Source organism: Protopterus annectens, chromosome 2.part2 (genome assembly GCF_019279795.1).
Source record: "Protopterus annectens isolate FY-2018-M chromosome 2.part2, PAN1.0, whole genome shotgun sequence".
Classification (NCBI taxonomy): Eukaryota; Metazoa; Chordata; order Ceratodontiformes; family Protopteridae; genus Protopterus; species Protopterus annectens.
The window spans coordinates 424,457,454-424,479,763 of NC_056730.1; the positions used below are offsets into that span (position 1 = coordinate 424,457,454).

Genomic DNA, 22,310 nt, shown 5'->3' on the forward strand with positions numbered 1-22,310 from the left:
TTTGTTGAAGGGTGTGGGAAAAACCTGATTCTGTGGAGCCTGTACCCAGGCGTCCCAACAAATTTCTCTCCGCCCCTCAGGGAAAAGAGTTTCTGTCAAAGGGAGTCCCTGTAGATGCCATGGTGGTGGCGGCAGCCACCCAGAAGGAAGTTGCAGAGTCTTTGTCTTCGGTCCATCCTCCTAACAAAGAGTCTAGGACTATGGACCGGTACGGGAAGTGTACCCTGTCTTCAGCAACCTTCACTTTACGGTCGCTGAATTACTTGTCTCATTTCACTCGGCTCCAGAGAGATCTCCTCAAAGAACTGGGATATACTCTTGCGGGTAACATACCTGAGGCGGTGGCTCAGACAGTTAACGCACAGGTTTCTACCCTCAACTCCATCGCAAACTCATCCATGCGACTCATTTCGTATGCGGCTGAGAGAGCGAGTAGGGCAGCCAGCTCAGGGGTCGCCCTTAGAAGGCAAGCTATGTCACTTTGTGGAGGCCTTCAAGTCTTCCTTCACTGATGCCCCATTTGATGGTTCCTCCTTGTTTGGGACCAAAGTGAAAGACACCCTCACCAGGTGCAAGCAAGAGGGAAAGACCCTGTCTGCCGTAGGGGTCCGTTTTTCCCTTCCATCTAGGCCTTATCCCAAGGCCCAGCGGGGGGTTCAAGAAATCACAAAGGTTTTTTCCTGCCGCACAAGGTGAATCCCCCCCCCCCAGAGGCAGGGGAGGGGGGAGTTATTCAGGAAGACGTTGCCCCAGAGGCAGAGGGGGCCCCCGCAATTCCGGAGACTGTGACTCCTTCCGTGGCTCCCCATACTCTCATTCCTGAGGGTGTGCCCGACTGTGCTTATCAGGAGCCAGTCGGGGGTTGAATTTCCTTGTATCCAGAAGCCTGGGAAAACATTACCCAGGACTGAAGGGTATTAAGGATAATTTCCGGAGGTTACCTCATTCCATTCTCTTCAGTACCCCCTCCAATAAGAAAAATCCCGGACGTTCCACCCAGTCAAAGGGATCAAGCAGCCTCAGAGATATCTCAGCTGCTAGAAAAAGGAGCCATCCAACCAGTCCCCTCAGACCAAATCGGACTAGGGACTTGCTCAAGATTCTTTTTGGTGCCGAAAAGAACAGGGGACCTGAGACCCATACTAGATCTCGGTCAACTCAGCATTTACATACACATGTCCAAATTCCGTATGGTCACTCTACAGTCGATTCTCCCATTGTTGGGAGAGGAAGTATGGATGTGTTTCATTGACCTCAAGGATGCTTACTACCATATCAAAATGGACAGGGCATCCAGGTGTCACCTGCGCTTCCGGCTGGGAGCCAGTCACTTCCAGTTTCGAGCCCTGCCCTTTGGTCTCACCACAGCCCCCAGGGTGTTCACCAAGTGTATGGCAGTGGTGACTGCTCATTTGAGACATCAAGGATTCCAGGTGTTTCTGTACCTGGACGACTGACTCCTTTCCGCCCCCACCAGGCATCAATTAATTCAGACCAGGGACGCTACCATCAGTCTATGTCACCGATTAGGCATCACAATAAACTGGAAAAAATCTGCCTTATTGCCCTTACAGCGTGTCACCTTTATAGGAGCAGAGTTGGACACCATTCAAATGCGAGCATTCTTACCACAAGAGAGGATCACAGGGTTGCAACAACAAATACTCACACTGATGCCCCTGAGACATGCGAGGGCAAGACTGATTCTACAACTCCTAGGTACCATGGCGGCGACTATCATGTTGGTTCCCCTAGCGAGATTACACATGAGACTTCTTCAATGGCTCCTCTTTGTCCAATGGTCTCTTCAAAGACTTCCGCTATCCCACCCAATCTTAATGACGGACAGATGCAAGCAGGACTTCTGTTGGTGGCTGTGCACCAACAACTTGAACGGGGGAAAGACCTTTGTTCCAACCATCCATGTTGCCACGGTGACCACAGACGCCTCCCAGATTGGGGGGGGGGCATTATCTCGGCAGGACGGTCCAAGGCACGTGGCAGGAGCATGAGATACATCTGCACATAAACGTCCTGGAGATGAGAGCAGTGCTTCTTGCATTGCAGGCACTTCAAGGAGTTCTCCCTCTAGGGACTATTGCGATACACTCGGACAACTTGTCAGTAGTGTGGTATCTCAACAAGCAAGGGGGGAACCCGATTTTACCCACTATGCAGAGAGGCCATGCACTTGTGGCATTGGGCAATAGCTTCCCAATGGTTTCTGGTGGCAACGCACATTCCGAGGAATGTAATAGCGGACAAGCTAAGCAGGGCAATTCTTATGCCCTATGAGTGGTCCCTGAATCGCCTGGTTGCAGAGCGAATCTTCAGCAGATGGGGTCAGCCTTGCTGCGACCTTTTTGCCAGCCCTCTCAATGTGAAATGCAGCAACTACTACTCGCTGATCCCCCCACCGGGGGAAATCACCCAGGGATGCCCTAGCTCACAATTGGCCCTCTGGTTTGCTTTATGCTTTCCCTCCGTTTCCCCTTCTCTCAAGGGTGATTCAGAAAGCACAATCCTTGGGAAGCAGAAAGATTTTGATTGCCTCACACTGGCCTCGTCAGGTATGGTTCCGCTTCCTTCAACCTTACATTGTGGATACTCCTTGGATTCTGCAACCTCTTCCAGATTTACTGATGCACATGGGACAGTTCCACCCCACTCTAAGGACACTCCGGTTGACAGCCTGCCTACTCCACTTCCATCATTAGTCAGACATCACAATTTTTCACCAGAAGTGGTCCATGTATTATCGTCCTCTCATAAACCATCCACTAGAAAAATCTACTCTAGCAAATGGAAAAGGTTCTCTCTCTGGGCTCATTCTAGAGGCATTGATCCCTACACGGCTCCAATTGATTTGATTCTGGAGTTTTTGTCTATGCTGTTCTATCAAGGGTCCGCATCAGCCACCATCAAAGTTCAGCTGGCGGCTATATCAAACTTCTACGTGACCAATGAACCTAGCCTTACGGCACACAGACTATGTAAAGCATTCCTTAAAGGTACTCTATTACTTTGTCCCCCAGTATCCCAACCTGTCATGCCCTGGGACCTCAATTTTGTTCTTCAAACCCTCACTCTTCCAACATTTGAGCCTGCAGCTACCTGTGAGTTAAAATGTTTAACATGGAAAACAGCATTTTTAACAGCAGTCACTTCAGCGAGGCTGGTCTCCGAAATTCAAGCCCTCTCCATCAAACCCCCATATTTGATCTTCCATAAAGATAGGGTCTCTCTTAGACCAAACCCATCATTCCTTCCCAAAGTGGCTCCTGTGTCTAATATGAATCAGTCTGTTGAGCTGCCGGTTTTCTTCCCCAACTTTTCTAACAAGGCAGAATTCAGATTTCATCAATTGGATGTACATAGACGGTTACGCTTCTATCTACACCGGACAAAAGATATCCAGAAATCTGACCAACTCTTTGTCTCTTTTTCGAAAAAACGGTTTGGTTCTCTGGTATCCAAGGTCACGCTCTCTAGATGGATAGCTAGCTGTATCTCCTTCATCTATCAGACAGCAGGTAAAAATTTGCCTTTTCCAGTAAAAGCCCATTCCACAAGAGCAGTCACCACATCCACAGCCTATCAAGCTAGATTGTCAATGGATGATATTTGTGCTGCAGCTCCTTAGGCTTCTCCTCACACCTTTGTTTCTCATTACAAATTGGACATGGTTTCCAGGGGCAGATCTTCATTTGACTCCACAGTTCTCAGGAGTATTTTCCTATGAGCCACCCAGGATGTAGGTGCTAGGGATGCTGTCCCACGGGTAAGAATGTAGGCGAGATAGGACTACATAACATCAAGAAGTTATGTACTCACCATAACGTTCAATGTATGTAGTCCATCTTGCCTCATATTCTTACTTACCCTCCCGCCTTCCCCCTGCCTGGAGGATTTGGAAGTTAGGTTGTCTCCTGCAGAGTCCCTTTGGATAGTTTTTTGTTTGTATGGATGCGAGGTATGTATGAAGTAATTATGTTGTTAGCAGCAAACTAGATCTGAGGATATGGAGCAGTGTACCATGGGATACCCTCTTAGCCCAGCCAATCAGAGACTTTTGAGCTAGTAAAATAGGCCGAGTCGGAGCCGATATTCGGCTCCAAACCCACAGGTAAGAATGTGAGGCGAGATGGACTACATACATCGAACGTTATGGTGCGTACATAACTTCTTGATATGCTGCGTCTAAACAGACACTTTCCAGGTTGTTGTCCTCAGTTATTACTTTCTGTATTCCCACCATTTTAATGCCATTCCAGGCAGTATCAAGGCACATTCTGCTAGAGCCTTGTCTTTGATCTCATACTGGATTGGGATGAAATCTAAAAGCGTTCTAGTGGCAGTTTAGTGGTCCTCTGTACATGTTTTTACAAATCCATTTAGAGGTCTAGCTTTGCTAAGACCATTCTCTGTGGTTTCCTAGATCCATATCCTTCCTCCTCCCAGGTTGGATAGGTTTTGTTAGTCAGTCTATATAGTTTAGAGGCTACTGAAGCATTGGGAATAATTATCGTGGTACAGTGGCATAAGTTGCATTTACCCATAACAGTAGATGTTCAAATTCACAGCTGCATTAGCTGTACCCAGCCTTCGTCCCTCTACTCTTGTGAATTGTTGTAGTTGGGGAATAAAGTAGGGTTGTGTTTGTATCTACTTTATATGTTCCCTTGTTAATATTGGTCAGTTGTTTCAGGAATGTTAGGCTTCTCTGTTTGTATAGGCAAGCAAGTCCTAACAAAATCTTTACTGATCTCAGATAGCCCCTCTTGGAGTTATCCATTCAGCAGACAAGAGTGAAGGTATAGGGGGAGGGTGGAACTGTTTGAAGCTGGTGAATTATTTCCTATGCATGAATCAACCTACACTGGCTATAAAACATATATACACACCTGTTAAAATGCCAGGTTTTTGTGATATAAAAATATGAGACCACAGTAAATCATGTCAAAACTTTTCCCACCTTTAATGTGACCTATAACCTGAACAATGCATTTGAAAAGCAAACATCTGTTAGGGGAAAAAATATAAAAAATAAACGTACAATAAGCTGGTTGCATAAGTGTGCCAACCTTAAAGTAATATTTTGTTGAAGCACCTTTTAATTTAATTACAACATTCAGTCTTCTTGGGTAGGAGTCTAGCAGCATGGCACATCTTCACTTGGCAATATTTGCTCACTCTTCCGTGCAAAAGTGCACCAAATCTGTCAGATTGCGAGGGCATCTCTAGTGCATAGCCATCTTCAGGTCACCCCACAGATTTTCTATTGGATTTGTCTGGGCTCTGGCTGGGCCATTCCAAAACTTTCATTTTCTTCTGGTGAAGCCATTCTTCTGTTGGTTTGGATGTATGCTTGGGGTCATTGTCGTGTTGAAAGGTGAAATTCCTCTTCATCTTCGGCTTTCTAGCAGATATCTGAAGGTTTTGGGCCAGAAGTGACTGGTATTTGGAACTGTTTGTAATTCCCTCCACCTTGACTAAAGCACCAGTTTCAGCTGAAGAAAAGCAACCACAAAGCATGATACTGCCACCCCCATGCTTCACCGTGGGGATGGTTTCTTTTGGTGGTGCGAAGTGTTGTTTTTGCGCCAAATGTACCTTTTGGAATTGTGGCCAAAAAGTTCAACCTTGGCCTCATCAGACCATGACACATTTTCACACATGATTTTGGGAGACTTGATGTATTGTTTTGCAAATTTTAGTCTGTCCTGGATGTTTTTCTGTGTAAGAAAAGGCCTCTGTCTTGCAACCCTATCCCGTAGTCCAGACATGAGAAGAATATGGGAGATTGTTGTCGCATGTAGTACACAACCAGTACTTGCCAGAAATTCCTGCAGCTCCTTCAGTGTTGCTGTAGGTCTCTTGGCAGCCTCCCTGACCAGTTTTTGTCTGTCTTTTCATCAGTTTTGTAGGGACATCTAGTTCTTTGCAGTTTCACCGTTGTCCCATATTTTCTTTACTTTTTGATAACTGTTTTCACTGTGTTCCGTAGTGTATCCAATGCTGTGGAAAATTTTTTGTACCCTTCTCCTGATGGATACCTTTCAACAATGAGATCCCTTTGATGCTTTGTAAGCTGTCTGCGAACAATGGCTTTTGCTGTAGCAGGCAATTATGCAAATGTCAGATAAATCCTACAGGACAGCTGAACTTTGGGTTTAATCTGAGTCTCTCTAGTTGATGGCAGGTGTGTACCCAAGAAGACTGAATGCTGTAATTAAATCAAAAGGTGCTTCAACAAAGTATTAGTTTAAGGGTGTGTACACTTAATGCAACCAGCTTATTGTATATTTTTTATTTTTTATATTTTTTCCCCTAACAGATTTGTTTTTCAATTGAATTGTACATGTTATAGATCACATTAAAGGTCGGACAAGTTTTGAAATGATTTATTGTGGTCTCATTTTTTATATCACAAAATCCTAGCATTTTAACAGGGGTGTGCACACTTTTTGTATCCACTGTATATGGCATAAAGACTACCTCAGCTGTGAGGAATTCAAAACATTTAATGTTATGGGTAAGTGCAATTTGCATAACTATACTTTCCTATGCAGGAACCTTTACCATTTTGTCAATGTAACCAATGTTGAGGTCACTGCACATTGTGGGAACAGGATTTCCCTTTTAACAACCTCCATTAACATTTTGTGGGTTTTAAAATCTAATGTATTAGTCATGATTTTAATCTGCTTGTCTTACTCCTTGGTTTGACTCTGTTTTGGCATTAAGTGTGCATAAAGTTGTCTTTTGTTGCACCAATTTTTGTTTATATTTTGCTTGTGCTTTGTGCTGTCATTTGCTTGGCATTGTAGTTACTTAATGTTTTCTTGTGTGATTTTGTTCTGCTGTTAACAGTGTGCAGATAATAAATTCTATAGTCTTAGTGTAGTAATTTAAGGTATTGTTCACATACCCATTTTAAAGAATGGGTATTTCAGTTTGCCATATTAGTTTAGCATTACATTTCCTTTAGATTTTTGATTCTTCTATCCTATTCTTGTAAATTAAATATTTCTTGGGGATTAATAGGGATGTTTTTTCATTAATTTGGTAACTTGTTCTTCATTTTAGTGCCTTTGCTACCCTAGAAGAAGAAGCATGCACAGAACTAGTGCCATATTTGGCTTACATATTGGATACACTGGTTTTTGCCTTTAGCAAGTATCAACATAAAAACCTCCTTATATTGTATGATGCCATAGGAACATTAGCAGACTCTGTTGGGCACCATCTAAATAAACAGGTAAGTTATTTTTCTAATATAAAAACTAATTAAGCTTAAAAGGATTGTTTTGCTTGCTTCAGGAACTGTATAATAAAATGGCATGTGTCTGATACCCAGTTGTACTTTTGCTGTCCCCCCCCCCCTTTTCAGATGTAGGCTAGGTGACTAGTACTTTACATGTGTCTGTTATGTGTTCTATTATGATTTTTATTTTTTTTCCTATTTCTATTACACTGGTGTCGTGGCTGAAAAGGGTTTACTGGACCAGTCTGGCAACCTTGTAAGCAAATGTTTAAGAAAGAAAAATGTAGAGGGGAAAAATGTATGCATGTATGTATGTATTTATTTATTTTCCATTTGTTTACCAGGTAAGTCCGACTGGACACAATGTGACTGTTTTCATCGGAAGCCTGGGGAGAAAAGCTCCAGATACATAGTAAAAAAATTATAAAAGTAATAAAAAATGATATAACCATAGCTATTAAGTACATTTAATACATTAAGTACATTTTGGATAGCGCAGTGGTGCAGCGGTAGCGTCGCCTCACAGCAAGAGGTTATCTGGTTCGATTCTTGGCTGGGATGCCTTCTGTGCAGAGTCTGCATGTCCTCCCTGCATTCGTGTGGATTTCTTCTGGGTGCTCCGGTTTCCTCCCACATTACAAAGACATGCATCTGGAGCCTTTCTCCTCGGGCCTCCGCTGAAAATTGGCTTTGTTCCAAGTTGGACTTTCCTGTTAATAAATTGTTAAATAAATAAATAAAATAAATAAAAAAAGTAAAAAAGAGCATAGAACATATAAAAGGAGTAAAATCAGAGTTTTACAAATGATGCAGCATACAGTGGTTAAAATATTGAGTAACAAATTAAACAAGATATTGTAAAACAAATGTACGGTTGCTTGAACATAAATACAAACAGATGTGTCCATAGACAAACAAGGTCATAAATTAGAAATCATAACTATAAAGGTGGCCTAAACACCTGGTTCACAGTACTATGCACTAAATGAAACTGAACAGTGCATCTGTGATCTAGGGATGTTGAAACTCAGAAACGGATGAAATTAGTCTGGTTCTGTACAGGAACATATCAAAGTTTTGGATAGGAGATCTTTTAGTAGGGATTTGAAGGTATGTTTACTATTTAGACATCTAATGTCAGGGGGTAGAGAGTTCCAGGCCTTAGCAACTGCATAGGAATAAAGGGATTGGCCTGAACTATGTAAGCAATTGGTAACAGTCAGTAGGGAGGTATTGGTTGGTATAGCAGTTGATGGGTCAGGAGAAGTTGATTGGTTAGGGAGTTCTAACCATCCTAGTTGGATTAAGGAGAGGCAGTGGTGAGAACAAAACTTAGCATTGGTTGCAAATTTTGAGATTTTATTATAACAGGTAGATAGTTTCAGGAGGTCAGATTTGTTTAGGTTAGTTAGAACTGGGGAAGTGTATAGTAAGATGGAGAGTAGATGGGTATGAGAGAGAGTGATTCGGGATTCCTGTGTGAGGAAGCTCTTGCAGTGGTAGAGTGAACCTAATTTTTTATGAACTTTGGCAATTGTTAGTGCTATATGTTTGTCGAATTTTAGGTTTTGGTCAATAGTTACACCTAGTAGCTTGGCTTGAGTTACTGGTGTGATAAGGGTATTGTTGGAGGATGCTAAGAATGGTGAGGTAGGGGTGAACGTTTTGGGTGGGTGGAAGATCATGGGTTGGATCTTAGATGGTTTTAGTATGAGTTAGGAGGAATTTAGCCATTTTTCTATAGTAGTGAAGGCTTCCTGGGTTCTGTCTTGGAGTAATTGCAGAGAGGGGGGTGAGCAAATAATGGTGGTGTCATCAGCATACTGTACTATATTAGTTTGTTGGGTAGCCATGAGGAGGTTATTGGTAAAGATGGAAAACAGTAAGAGATCACAAATGGATCCTTGCGGAACACCTTGCTCCACTGGGAGGAGAGGAGAGAGAGTTATGTCATTTTAACAGCTTGTTGCCAGAGTGACAGATAATTTTTAAACCACAGCAGAGAGGAGTTGTCCAGACTGAGCTCAGTGAGAGTCGATAGTAATTTGCAGTGGGATACTGTGTCAAATGTCTTTGACGGTTGGGAGGGTGGCCTAATGGTTAAGGTGTTTGTCTTACAAACACAAGGTACAGGGTTTGAATCTCACAGGTGGATAATTGGCTAGGCTTAAAATGGCTCGCAAAGGCAATTAGCCTAGTACTAATCTATGAACCTATGAACCTAGGTCTAGGAAGACAACATATACTAAGTTTTCTTTGTTGGTTGACATGGTCAGTAAAGGGTATAAGGGCAGAGGTGGTATTATGGTTTGGCTGAAATCCATGTTGGGAATTTGCTAGCAGGTTATATTGAAGATGATGATTCAGTAGTTGGGTGTGTACACATTTTTCTTAGATTTTTGATAGGGGAGGTAGTACATCTGTGGTGCGATAATTACTAAGTTGTGTCGAGGAACCACCATTGTGTAGGGGGACGATGTAAGAAAATTTCCAGAGAGGGGATAGCGTGTTCAGCTATGGATTTATTGATGAGTATGAAAATAAGGTAGGCGATGGCAGAGGCGGCAATCCTGAGGTAATCAGCAGGGAGTTTATCAGCAGTGAGAATAGTGGGTTTCAATTTGGCAAGGTGTTTACAAATTAGGTCATTTGGAACTGGTTTAAGAGAGAATTGGGAGTTGGTCTTATGGTGACAGTTTTGTATTTTGGGGGTATTTGTAGTAGTAGTGGGGAAATAGTTGAATAACTTTTGGATGGAGGAGGTGAAATGGTCATTAAACTGGGTGGCAATATCATTGATATCACCTTCAGTGTTAGGGCTTGGGGAGGTGATTTTTGCCTGGTTGGAGAATGTGGTTGATTGTGGACCAGAATTTGTGTGGATTGTTGTTGAGAGTTTTTTGTAGCTGGATATAACAACTTTTTTGTTATTGCATATTTGATTTTTTTCTTTGTTTCTGAGCTCTAGGAAGTATTTTCGATTTGTACTTGCTTTGTTGGTACATCAGGTTGTCCAAGCTGTGTCTCGTTGTTTGAGTAGGGCTCTTGTGTCCTTTGAGATCCAGGGGGCTGGGTTGGTTTTAGTACAAATTATACACTGTGGGGCCATAAGATTAAGGATATCCAAGAATGTAGTATTAAAGTACTCCACAGCTTCATCTGATGGTAGAGTGTTAAGAGGTGACCTTTTTTTTTTTTTTTTTGAGGCGTTGAATTAGTTTGGTAGGAAATTTTTGGAACTACAGATAGAAAGTAGGATGGGGGGGAGGTTTATGGGTTTTGTGTGCTGTCAGTGTGAATGTGGGAAGGTGATCATTGAGGCAGTCTGGTAACGTACCAGATATACTGGCAGATGAAGGCTTGTTAGTTAGGATCAGGTCTAATATGGATTGCTTTTTGGTGATTGTCTATACGGTTGGGGGTTTGGATAAGCTGTGTGAAGTTAAATAGTTTTAAATGGTACTTCGGGTAGGATGCCATGATAGAGGCCCAATCAGTGTTGAAGTCCCCCAGGATAACTGTCTCCTGAGGGAGGGCGGTGGAAGTCCAATGTAAAATGGACTCTAATGTGGCAGTATTGTCACCTGGTGGTAAGTACATACCCATAAAGTTGAGTTGTTTCTGCTGGTTTCATTTTATATTTGCGAACAGGGTTTCTGCATAGCCAAAAGTGGGGATATCTTTACACATTTGTTGGAGAGTAAGGTTGTGCCTGTAAAGCAGGGCAATGCCCCCGCCTCTTTTAACTATTTGATCACATCTAAGGATGTTTTAACCAGGAGGGGCTATGGTGGTATCTTTGATGTGGGGCTTGAGCCAGGTCTCTGTTAGGAGTACAATGTCAGAGTTATAGAAGGATATAGGGACATGTACCTCTAAAAATAGAGTTAGTTTGTAGAGCTCTAGCTCTAAAAATAGTTGAGTGGAAATGCAGCAGGGCTTGACAGTCCTGTGTAAGGTCTTTATGTGGCCTCCTTAGTATTAACATTTGTATGGAGCAATGCTGTCAACATTTTAACATTAAAAGTTCAGGTTTGTATTATTTAAATTCCACCACCATTCATGTAGCATATGATGTTAAGTTGTCTGTCTCGCCTTCGTTCTTGCTGGTTGGGATCAGAGCTGATGCTCGGCTTCAACTCGGCCATCTTCTATAGCTCGAGAGCTGTTTACTGGCTTGAGGCTACCCCTTATCCCATGATGCCTAGCGATAGCTACCCAGATCTTGTTTGCCACTTTAGCTGCGAGGTGTCGTTTTTCTGGCTCAGGCTCATATAAAGTTTCTTTATAGAACTTTTTTTTTTACTAGAAATAGTCTTTTTCCTAGGGGTTATTGTTAACTTTTAGTCTTATTTTTGTTGTGTTAGCTAAGTGTGCATTTGTAGCTTCCTTCCCTTTCTTGTAGAACTCGTTTAATTTAGAGAGTTCTCCCCCTCCCCCCTCCTTATCCTTTTCTTGTCAGGTTAGCGGCTTTCCTTCTACCTTCTTTATAGGCTAGCTGTTTAAGTTAGAGGCTTTCCTTTTTAAAAAAAAAAAAAAAAAAAAAAAAAACTTTAGCTTTAGTCTGTAGTATACTGTGTTTTTCTGTAGACTGTATTTTGATTTGTTGGCTATTGTTGTATTTCTTGTTACAGGATGTCAAAAGAATCCAAAGTGTCTGGGTTCAAGAAGTGTGACATGCTGTCAGAAAATGTCTCTGACAGATGGGCACACTTCTTTTGTCTATTGTTTAGGCGCTGTGCACCTGCAGGACTCTTGTTCTATCTGCCATGCATGTAGTCCAAGTGTTCTGCGGGAGCGTAAGAATAAGCTTATTCTTAGCGGTCTTTTAAAGCCCCAGGATTCACTGGCCAAGACTCAGCCTGTGAAATCCCCTAAACATACCAAGCCGTCGGCTCTACCTGCTACTTCGGTTCCGGCTGGAGCTGATAAGACTATCTCCCTGTCGGCTCCATCAGAAACTTCGGAGCCTTCACGGAGCCACAAGAGGCTGAGGTCCCCTTCTTTGGAATCAATACATTCAGCTCCTCAGTCTCCCCTGCTTCAGAGCAAGCGCAGTCACAGATCTTCTCACTCCTCTTGATCCTCTAGGCTGTCGGATCACGACGTGGAGAGAATGGTCAGTATGTTGCTAAAGTCGCAGGCACTTGCCAAGATGTTGTTCAGCCCTCCTCAACAGGTGTCGGCTCCGTCCACTTCTGTCGATGTTCCTCCTCCGACTCCATTGAGCTCGGAGCTGGAGTTCATTGGGGTTCGAGTAGTGGAACCGTTGGCTCTGATAACTCTATCACCTTTGGTTCCGTCGTCAGCTCCAATTCCCTCGATGGTGCCATCCATCTAGGGATCAGGGTGCCGGGGCTCCCTTGTTGGCTCTGAGGGTGTGAGTGGCATCGGACCTTGTCCGACCCTGTTCTCCCTCTCGGAGCTTTGGCACAGGTGAGCTCGGCTCCTACATCGGCCTTGGAGCCGTCCCTCTCGGTGCGGAGGATTCAGATTTCCTCGGAACAGTAGCCTTCTCTGCATCATGGCAGGGGACACCTTCGATGTCATGAGGAGTGTGCTGGTTACTGAGTCAGCTCCACTATCGGCCCCACCGGCTCCGTCCCCTGTAGTGCCTGTGCCAACCTCTGCTCCTCCCCCAGACCCCAAACGTAGGGAACCGGTGCTCTAGGACACCCCATTGGGTATTTCTTCTTCTTCCGAGGCCTCCCCTGATAATTCAGAGGAGCCCCCTCATTAGAAGAAGTGCAAGAGGAAGCACATTGACTCCCCTGAGTTTGTCACTTTTGATACAGACTTAGATGATTCGGAAGGGTCCCCGAGATCCCCCTCTGGAGATGTTTCCTTTTCGGACATCCTAGAAATGCTTAAGCAGAGGGGGAACTGGAATCCCCTAGCCCCTACTGAGGATGAGTCTGTATTCCTGGATGCGTTCGGTTCCCGACCTTCCACCTCCTGGGTTTCTCCGCCTTTCGATCCACTTATGTCAGTGGTGGCTCAGAAAGGCTTGGTCAGCTCCGGATACAGTGGAATCAACTCCGAGGAGACCTGGCAAGTTCATCACAGCACCCCATGATAAGCAGGTCCTTACCAAAGGTGTTCCTGTTGATGCCATGGTGGTAGCAGCAGCCACCAAAAAGAGTTAGTGGAGACCTCTTCGTCTGTCCATCCTCCTAACAAGGAGTCTAGGACCATGGACAGATAAGGAAAGCGAATGTTTGCTTTAGCGACCTTTTCTATGAGGTCACTGAACTACTTAAGCCATTTTACCCAGCTTCAGAGGGATCTCCTTAAAGAGCTCAGAGATACCCTTCAAGATCCATTAACTGAATGGGCTCAAGCTAAAGTGGCTTCCCAGCTGGCGACGCTTAATTCTGTAGTCAACTCCTCCATGAGGCTCATTTCCTATGTAGCCGATGGTGCGAGTAGAGCTGCAGGTACGTGTGTGGCCCTTAGGAGGCATGCATGGATGTGGCTGTGTAATTTTGCGGAACCCTTTAGAGCGTCATTCACCAACACCCCCTTTGATGGTTCCTTTCTTTTTGGACCACAGGTGAAAGACACTTTGACTAGGTGTGAGCAAGAAGGCAAGACTCTCTCTGCTGTGGGAGTCCGTTTTTCCACTCCTTCCAAACCATACCCCAAGGGTCAGAAGAGTGGTAAAATATGGTTCCGAAAATCCCAGGGAGCCTCGCCTGACACACGTAGAGATTTTTCCTCCAGGGGCGGGGGGGGGGGACAACAACAACAGACACCGCCCTCATGGCAGAAGGGGTCCGCAGAACCAGGGCAACAGAGAATCTTTCTCTGATAAGCCCTTTCAGCATCCCTGAAGTGTTGCCCGCCTCTGGAGGCAGTCGGGGGAAGACTTTCACTGTACCCAAAAGCCTGGTAGAATTTAACGCAAGACAAATGGGGTACGGTCCATTATATCCGGAGGTTACAAAATTCCCTTCTCTCAACCCCCCTTACAGTCAAGGAAATCCCTTCCAGATGTTCCACCCAATCTGAGGGACCAAGCAGTCATAGAAGTTTCAAAACTGCTAGAAAAAAAGTCATCCAGGAAGTCTCGGCAGACCAACACGGATCCGGAACTTACTCAAGGTTCTTTTTGGTACCAAAAAGACAGGGGACTGGAGACCGATTCTGGATCTCAGCAGACTAAACAGGTCTGTTCAAAGAACAAAGTTTCGGATGGTCACGCTACAGTCCATTCTACCCTTTCTGGGTCAGAACAATTGGATGTGCTCCATAGATCTTCAGGATGCGTACTACCATATCAAAATGGACAGGTGCTCCAGGAGATTTCTTCGCTTCCAGCTGGGAGCCAGCCATTACGAGTTCAGAGCTCTTCCCTGTGGTCTCACCACAGCCCCCAGGGTGTTCAAATGTATGGCAGTGGTCAGTGCTCACCTGAGACGTCTAGGATTCCAGGTGTTTCCATATCTAGACAACTGGCTCCTCAGTGCTACTACTAGGCATCAACTTATGCAAGCCAGGGACTACACAGTCACAATCTGCTCTCAGCTAGGAATTGCAATAAACTTCGAAAAATCTGCCTTGTTGCCATGTCAATCTATCACCTATATAGGAGCAGACTTAGACACATGGGACATAGCCGCAAGGCTACCGCCAGAAAGGGTGTCTACAATTCGCCAGCAAGTACAAATTGTAATGCATAGCAAAAGAATCCAAGTCAGGTTCACCCTTCAAACTCTGGGTTCCATGGCAGCGGCAATTCTTCTAATCCCACTGGCTCGTTTTCACATGAGGATCCTTCAGTGACTTCTGTTCACACAGTGTTCTTTTCAAGAGCTGCCCATGTCTGACATGATCATGATTACAGAAGCATGCAAAAGGCACCTTTCCTGGTGGATGGTCTCCCCAGTAGTGACTCAGGGCAGACCCTTCATTCAGCCCCCTCCGGTTGCCACAGTGACCACAGATGCCTCCCTGATAGGGTGGGGGAGGGGGGCATTATCAGGGCAGGACAGTCCAAGGCACTTGGCAGCCTCACGAGTACCATCTACATATAAACGTCTTAGAAATTACAGCCGTGCTCCTAGCGTTGCAAAAGCTCTTCAGGACTCTCTCCCTTCTGAGACCATTTTAATCCAAATGGACAACATGTCAGTGGTGTGGTACAACAATAAGCAGGGCGGAACCAGGTTCTACCCCCTATGTCGAGAAGCACTCAGACTCTGGCAGTGGGCGATTTCCTCCCAACGATTTCTGATTGTGACGCACATCCCTGGGAGGTCCAACATCATAGCGGACAGGCTCAGCAGAGCTATTTTCATGCCTCACGTGTGGTCTCTGAATCAGGTAGTTGCGGATCTTATCTCAGCCTTGCTGCAATCCTTTTGCCACCCCCTTCAACAGCAAATGCAGCAGCTACTTCTCCCTTCTTCTGCTTCCAGGTTACTCATCCAGAGACGCTCTAGTCCACGAGTGGCCTCAGGGACTTCTTTATGCCTTTCCCCAGTTTCCAAAACTCATACAGAAAGCAATATCGTTGGGCTGCAAAATGATCCTCATTGCCCCCTACTGGCCTCGACAGATATGGTTTCCATTCCTGCACCATTATCTTCTCGATCAGCCCTGGACTCTGGATCCAATTCCAGACCTACTGATTCATCAATCAGGCGGGCTGCATCAATCCCTCCAAACACTCCAGCTCACAGCTTGGTTGCTCCACTTCCAACCTTAGCCAGGCTTCCCAACATTACCCCGGCCGTACGTGAGATTATTGTCTCCTCTCACAAGTCCACAACTAGAAAAACTTATGCTAGCAAATGGAAACCTTTTTCTTGTTGGGCAGAGGCTAGGAACATAGATCCCTTCTCAGCCCCAGTCCATGAAATTTTGGAATTCCTAGCACAACTTTTTCATTCTGGGTCCGCTTCTGCTACAATCAGGGTTCAATTGGCGGCCATTTCTAACTTTCATGTTGGGTTGTCAAATTCAAACATTATGTCTCCTAAGCTCTGTAAAGCCTTTTTAAGAGGGACTACTCTCCTTAGACCTCCAGTGAGAGATCCCCCTCCTCCATGGGACCTTAATTTGGTACTAACCTTCTTAATTCTGCCCCCCTTCGAACCAGCACCGTCCTGCTCCATTAAGTTGTTGTCTTGGAAAACACTCTTTCTGGTAGCTATTACTTCAGCCAGACGCGTCTCTGAACTTCAGGCACTATGTGTTCATCCTCCATACTTGGTTTTTCATAAGGACAGGGTTGCTCTGAGGACTAATCCTTCGTTTCTTTAGCAAGTCTGCTCAGAAAATAATTTAAACCAATCTATAGACCTTCCTGTGTTTTACCCTAACCACACCAACAAGACAGAATACAAATTACACCAATTGGACGTTCATAGACAATTGTGTTTTTATTGCACAGGACTAAGGAAATAAGGAAGTCGGACCAACTATTCCTTTCCTATGCTCTAGGCAAACAAGGTCTCCCAGTTTCCAAGGTGACCGTATCCAGGTGGTTGTCTCACATTATTACTTTCATTTATCAATTAAGAAACAAAGAGTTACCTATCAAACCGAAAGGTCATTCTACTAGGGCCTTGGCCACCTCTGTAGCCTTCCAATCTAGGTTGCTCATGGATTCTATCTGTGCAGCTGCTACGTGGGCAAATCCTCATACCTTTATTTCTCATTACAAGCTCGATATGGTCTCCAGGAGCAGAGCTGACTTTGGTTCCACTGTTCTGAAGAGTCTGTTCCAATGAGCCACCCACGATTGTAGGTGCTAGGGATGCTGTCCCAACCAGCAAGAACGAAGGCAAGATAGACAACTTAACATAAAGAAGTTATGTACCTCCCATAACACTCCATGTAGGTTGTCTTCATCTCGCCTTCTTTCTTGCTTCCCACCCTCAGTCCCCCTGTCCTATTAGACCGAGAGGAGTTCTGGTTTCACTGGCTGAGTGTCCTCTGGTTTGTTTCCTCTACTGACTAAGAGAGTGTGACAGGTATGCTCATCCTGTTTGTTTGGACAGGTTGATTCTCTGGCTATGTCTGGGGTTAGCGATTTCAAATGTGGTCTGGGTAGCTATCGCTAGGCATCATGGGATAAGGGGTAGCCTTGAGCCAGTAAACAGCTCTCGAGCTGTAGAAGATTGCCGAGTCAGAGCCGAGGATCCGCTCCGAAAGAAGGCGAGATGAAGACAACCAACGTGGAAGGTTATGGTAGATACATAACTTCTTTTTGCCTCTTCGGGCACCAGCAGTATGATTTTTGTCCTGCTCTCCCCGCTTTTTTGGCTTGTAATTTATCCTCCTTGTGATTTGGGTACTTGAAACTCCAGTGAAGTATCAGGAAAAGGGAGTATTGTTGATTCCAACATCCAGCTAATTAGTGGGAAGAGCTGAGAAATAACATTCCTCATTTAATAAAAAATATTTAGTGGCATCTTTATTTAGCTGTATAGTTTGTTTGACTTGCTGCTCTATGCTAGCCTATTGCAGATCTTTGTTGGTATTTGCTTTGAGTTATTTTTAAGGTTTGGTTACTACTTATTTTCTTATATTGCATTTTGTTTTAAATGTTTTGTTCTTTTTGGAGTTGAGGTCTTGGGTAGGGTCAGTTAGAAAATAATTATTTTGCAGACAGTGAATAACTTCCAGCTAATTAGCCCAGCTGCTGTTCTGCTTTTAAACTTAATAGCATTTGAGTTGCCCACCCCTACTATAAATCTGATCTTGGATACTCCTTAGAGTCTTATTTCATCACCTCATTCTACTGAGTTCTGAAACTCAACTGGAAAGCCCCCCCCCAGTCTTAAACTTGAATTGTCTTGTTTCCTACCTTCTCACTTACTGAAAAAAATAGCTTCTTTTACTGTATGTTTGCTTCTTCCTACTATATTTAGCGTTTTGCTGCTCATTCTTAATCTGCTGCATTTATTGCTACTTGCTAGTAGCCTGATTACATTGTATCAGTTTTTCTAAGCTTCTTAGTTCTGATTTAAGCACTTGGGCTCCAAGCTAGTTATCTTACCTAAGGAAGGTTCGTAGTCTACACTTGTGTGGCAGCAGAGGTAGCTTAATACCCTTCTAAGTTGGGAATTGCTGGTTGAAGGCTTATTGTGTCTGTTCTAAAATTGGCTTACTTCTGTTTTAAGTGCTTGTGGTCTACACTCTTGTGGTTGGATAGGGTAACCTCCACCCTTTTGAGATGGGAATCACCGGTAAAGGCTTATTGTGCCTGTTTAGTGTCTTTGTTATGGTTTAAGCTAGTGGGCTCCAAACAGTTATTTCACAGCTAGGAATGTCTGTGGTCTAGACTCTTGTGGCAGCAGAGGATTGCCTACACCCGACGGAGCTGGGAATTGCTGTTTTAAGTCTTACTGTAAATTTACTTGATTGGCTAGAAGGCTAGCTTGTCTAAAAATTGTTATCTCTGTGCCAGGGGTGTTGGGCAACCAAGCTACTTGAGAAGAATGTTTTTCTGTTGAATATATGTACTTTTTTACCTTTCTTTATGGTATTTAGTTAGAACTGCTGCTTCTCCACATAGCAGTGCCTAGCAGTGATCTGTATAATTGCTGATATCTCGCAGTGTAATTCCCTCTTGTAATCTGTGTAGACACTCTTGCAGTGTTTTTCCCTTAAAATGCCTTTACTGTCTAGATAGAATTTTTAGCTACTAGAGCATCTAGCTTGAGCCTAGCTGAGCATTGGTTATCAGGTTCCTTGTCTTACTGACTTGTTCACTAGTTAAAATTCTGTCATTCCTCTCTAGTAGGTCAGTAGCCATGAATGTTCATAGGTTCATACTAGGCTATCTGCCCTAGGGCATTTATAAGCCTAGCCAGAGTGTGTTTGGTTTTCGCCACCCATTTTAAATTAATTTTGCTATGCCCTTTTTCGAGGTTAGTATACTGCACCTCTGTCTAACAGTGACACAGAAGTGATACCCGGGGTAAACCTACGATCTCCCATCCACTCATCAAGATTCCTCTTGAAGAGAGTCAATGAGGGACTCTGCCTAACCTGGACTGGGATTTTATTCCAGAGTGAAGGGAGCCTCTGGGTTATGAATCTGTCCCTCCTGCATGTCCTAATTATTTCAGTGCTGAGGTTCAAGTCTCTTAAGCGCGTGGCTCGATGGGATTTGGATTTTCTGAGGTGCAGCATGTCCATTAATTCCGGGTTGGACATGGCTTTATACGTCAGGCACAGATCGCCTCTGAACAGGCGGTATGCCACTGAGTAGAGCTGGAGTTTCTTTAACCGGGCAGCATATGGCATCTGTTTGAGCCCTTTGATCCTTTTGGTGAGGTACTTTTGGGGTCTTTCCAGTTGCTGCAGGTGTCTGTTAAGGTACATCCCAAAAGGGGCATTGTATTAAATTATGGGCCTGATGAGGGATGAGTAAAGAGGCACGATGACCTCCCCTGATTTAGATGTGAATCCCTTCATGATTAGGTGGGCTGTATAAAATGTTTTTCTAACCACTTTGGCCACGTGGTTGTCAAATGAGAGATTGCTATCAACTTGGGTCCCCAGGTCCCTAATTACTTCTTCTGTACTTAGTGGATTACCACCTATGTGGTAATTTGTGGGCACTTTGTTTTTGCCAAAGGGGATGACTATACACTTTTTGGCGTTTAGCTTGAGGCCATGGCTCTGGCACCAGTTGTCTGTTTCTATGAGGCCCTTTTGGAGGATGCTTGTGTCGGCTGGAGAGTCGATTATGGCACCCAGTTTGCAGTCATCTGCGAATTTGGTCAGCCACAGTCCTTCCGTGTTGGCCTGTACCTCCAAGAAATATATACCGAACAAGAGAGGTCCCAGGATTGAGCCTTGTGGGGCGCCACTTGTAACTGGTTTGGAGTCTGACATGGCTCCAGCAATTCTAACCATGTGGGTTCTGTCCTTGAGCCAGTTTGCAACCCATCTAGTGACATAGGGGTTTATATTTAAGCTGGTGAGCTTATCTATAATGTCCGAGTGAGGTATTGTATCGAAGGCTTTTGCGAGGTCCAGGTAGGCTGTGTAGACCACCTTCCCCTCGTCATTGGCCTTGGTGACTGTTTCAAAGAAATCGGCCAGGTTTAAGAGGCAGGATCTGCCCTTAACAAAGCCGAACTGGGTAGGATCCAGTGTCTGTAGGTCCCCAATATCTTTATTTATGAGGTCCATGATAATCCTTTCCATAGCTTTGCAGATCAAGCCAGTCAGTCTTATGGGGCGATAGTTTCCAGGATCCGTTGAGGCACCACCTTTGTGGAGAGGGACCACTGTTGCTGTACGCCACTGTTTGGGTACATATCCTGTAGTAATGCTGAGATTGAACAGTAGTTTTATGTTTGGGTTTAGCTCTTCTTGAAGTTCATGTAGGACGCAGCCCGGGACACCGTCTGGTCCCATTGATGCTGTGTTTTTTCCTTTGGAGAGGGCGGCTCTTACCTAAGCATCTGAGATGTCAGGGGGGCAGCACTCTGCTGGGATAGATATTTGCCCTTTTGGTGGGGGGGGGAGTTTGCGCTGAACCTTTTAGCTAGCATGCTGGCAATGTGTGTGGGTTCGGTGTATTTTTTGTCATTTTGGACTAATTCTGAGCATATCTGGGAATTCCTACCCAGGTTACTAACATAACTAAAGAAAGCCTTGTGATTATCCTTAGTGGCCTGTTCAATTTTTCTCTCGAAGCTGGCCTTAGACGATTTTATGAGTGCCCGTAGTTTTTTGCTAATACTGATCAGAGATGCCTTCCCTTTTTTTGATTTTGCTCTATCATGTAGTAGCTTCCTCCTTCTATTGTATAGTTTGTTTATGGCTGGGGTCCACCAGACAGGACGTCTGCCTTTGGAAGATTGTGTCTTGGTTTTATTTGGGATTGCATGATCCATGCATTACTGAAGGTGTTCATAGAATGCATTTATAAAGGATTCTGTGGTCTGGGCTGTATTTTCCACAGGCCCGGGGGCTTTGAAGGATTCCACCTCGGTTTTGAGGAGTGTGAAATTTGCTTTAGAGAAGTTTTTCACTGTGGTTTTCTGGGCAGGGGGTGGGGTCGGGATGTGAATATCCAGTGAGATTAGTTTATGGTCTGATCTTACCAGTGAGGGATACACTTCTGGTCTGGAGCATAAAGTCCCCATGTTGGTGATGATCAGGTCCAGTATATTTTCCCCTCTTTTGGGAGTGGTAACAAGTTGTTCCATAGCATTTGAGTTTATAAATTCTAGGAACCTTTGGGCTAGGGTGTTGGAGCTAGAGTAATGCTCCCAGTCTATGTTTGGGTAGTTGAAGTTGCCCAATATAATGGTGTTTGGAGAGTGGGGTTCCCGGGTTTTGGAGGGTGGTCTTTAGCAGGCTATAAACTGGAAGGCAGTTTTACCCACTGTTAGTTGCACATGGATAGTCTCTGATGCTTCGTGCTGTGCCACCAACCTGGAGGTGTGGGTATCTTTGACAAATATTGATACTCCCCCTCCTTTTGTGGTTCAGTCCAAGTTTTGGGGCTGAAAAGCATGGTATGAGGTATAACCTGGTAGTGCTGGGGTGCTCTCGGGAGCCTTGAAGCAGGTTTCTGTTACTGCACAGATATCAATGTTCTCCATGCTAAGGAGAGTTTTGAGTGTGTGCATCTTGAGGTTTAGACTTCTGGCGTTGAGTAGCATTACTCTTAGTTTCTTATCCCTTGTGATACTTATGGAGGTGGGTTTGTCTTTTGAGCCTTGCCTAAAAAAGGCACTATGGGGGTAGCAAGAGCCTTTGCCAATATCCGAAAGCCCAGGGGTGACAGATGCAAGCCATCCCTAGCGAAGCATCGTGGCTTGTCGAGCATGTCATCCCAGGCTGACAGGCATTGGATCCCCTTTGAATGACACCAATACTTAAGCCAATTGTTGAAATTGATCATCTTGTCTTCATATTATGGCATCATTCTTGGTGAGGGTAAGATGCTACTCAAGGTCAGGGTCATACCGGCCTGGGCTACATGCTCAGAGAGCTCCTCTATGTCTCCTTTCATGTAGTCCAGGGAGGTACGTCTCAGGTCATTCACACCAGCATGGACAATGAC

The 22,310-nt window shown here is 44.5% G+C and overlaps 1 protein-coding gene across 1 annotated transcript in view; it reads left to right on the plus strand.

Moving 5' to 3' along the window:
• Positions 1–22,310, plus strand: part of TNPO1 (transportin 1) — a 3,819,238-nt gene that overhangs the window by 2,065,213 nt on the left and 1,731,715 nt on the right. Inside the window, exon 13 of the mRNA XM_044064437.1 lies at positions 7,090–7,261. Within this exon, the coding sequence (XP_043920372.1) occupies positions 7,090–7,261 (172 nt within the window). The remainder of the gene's footprint in view (positions 1–7,089; positions 7,262–22,310) is intronic.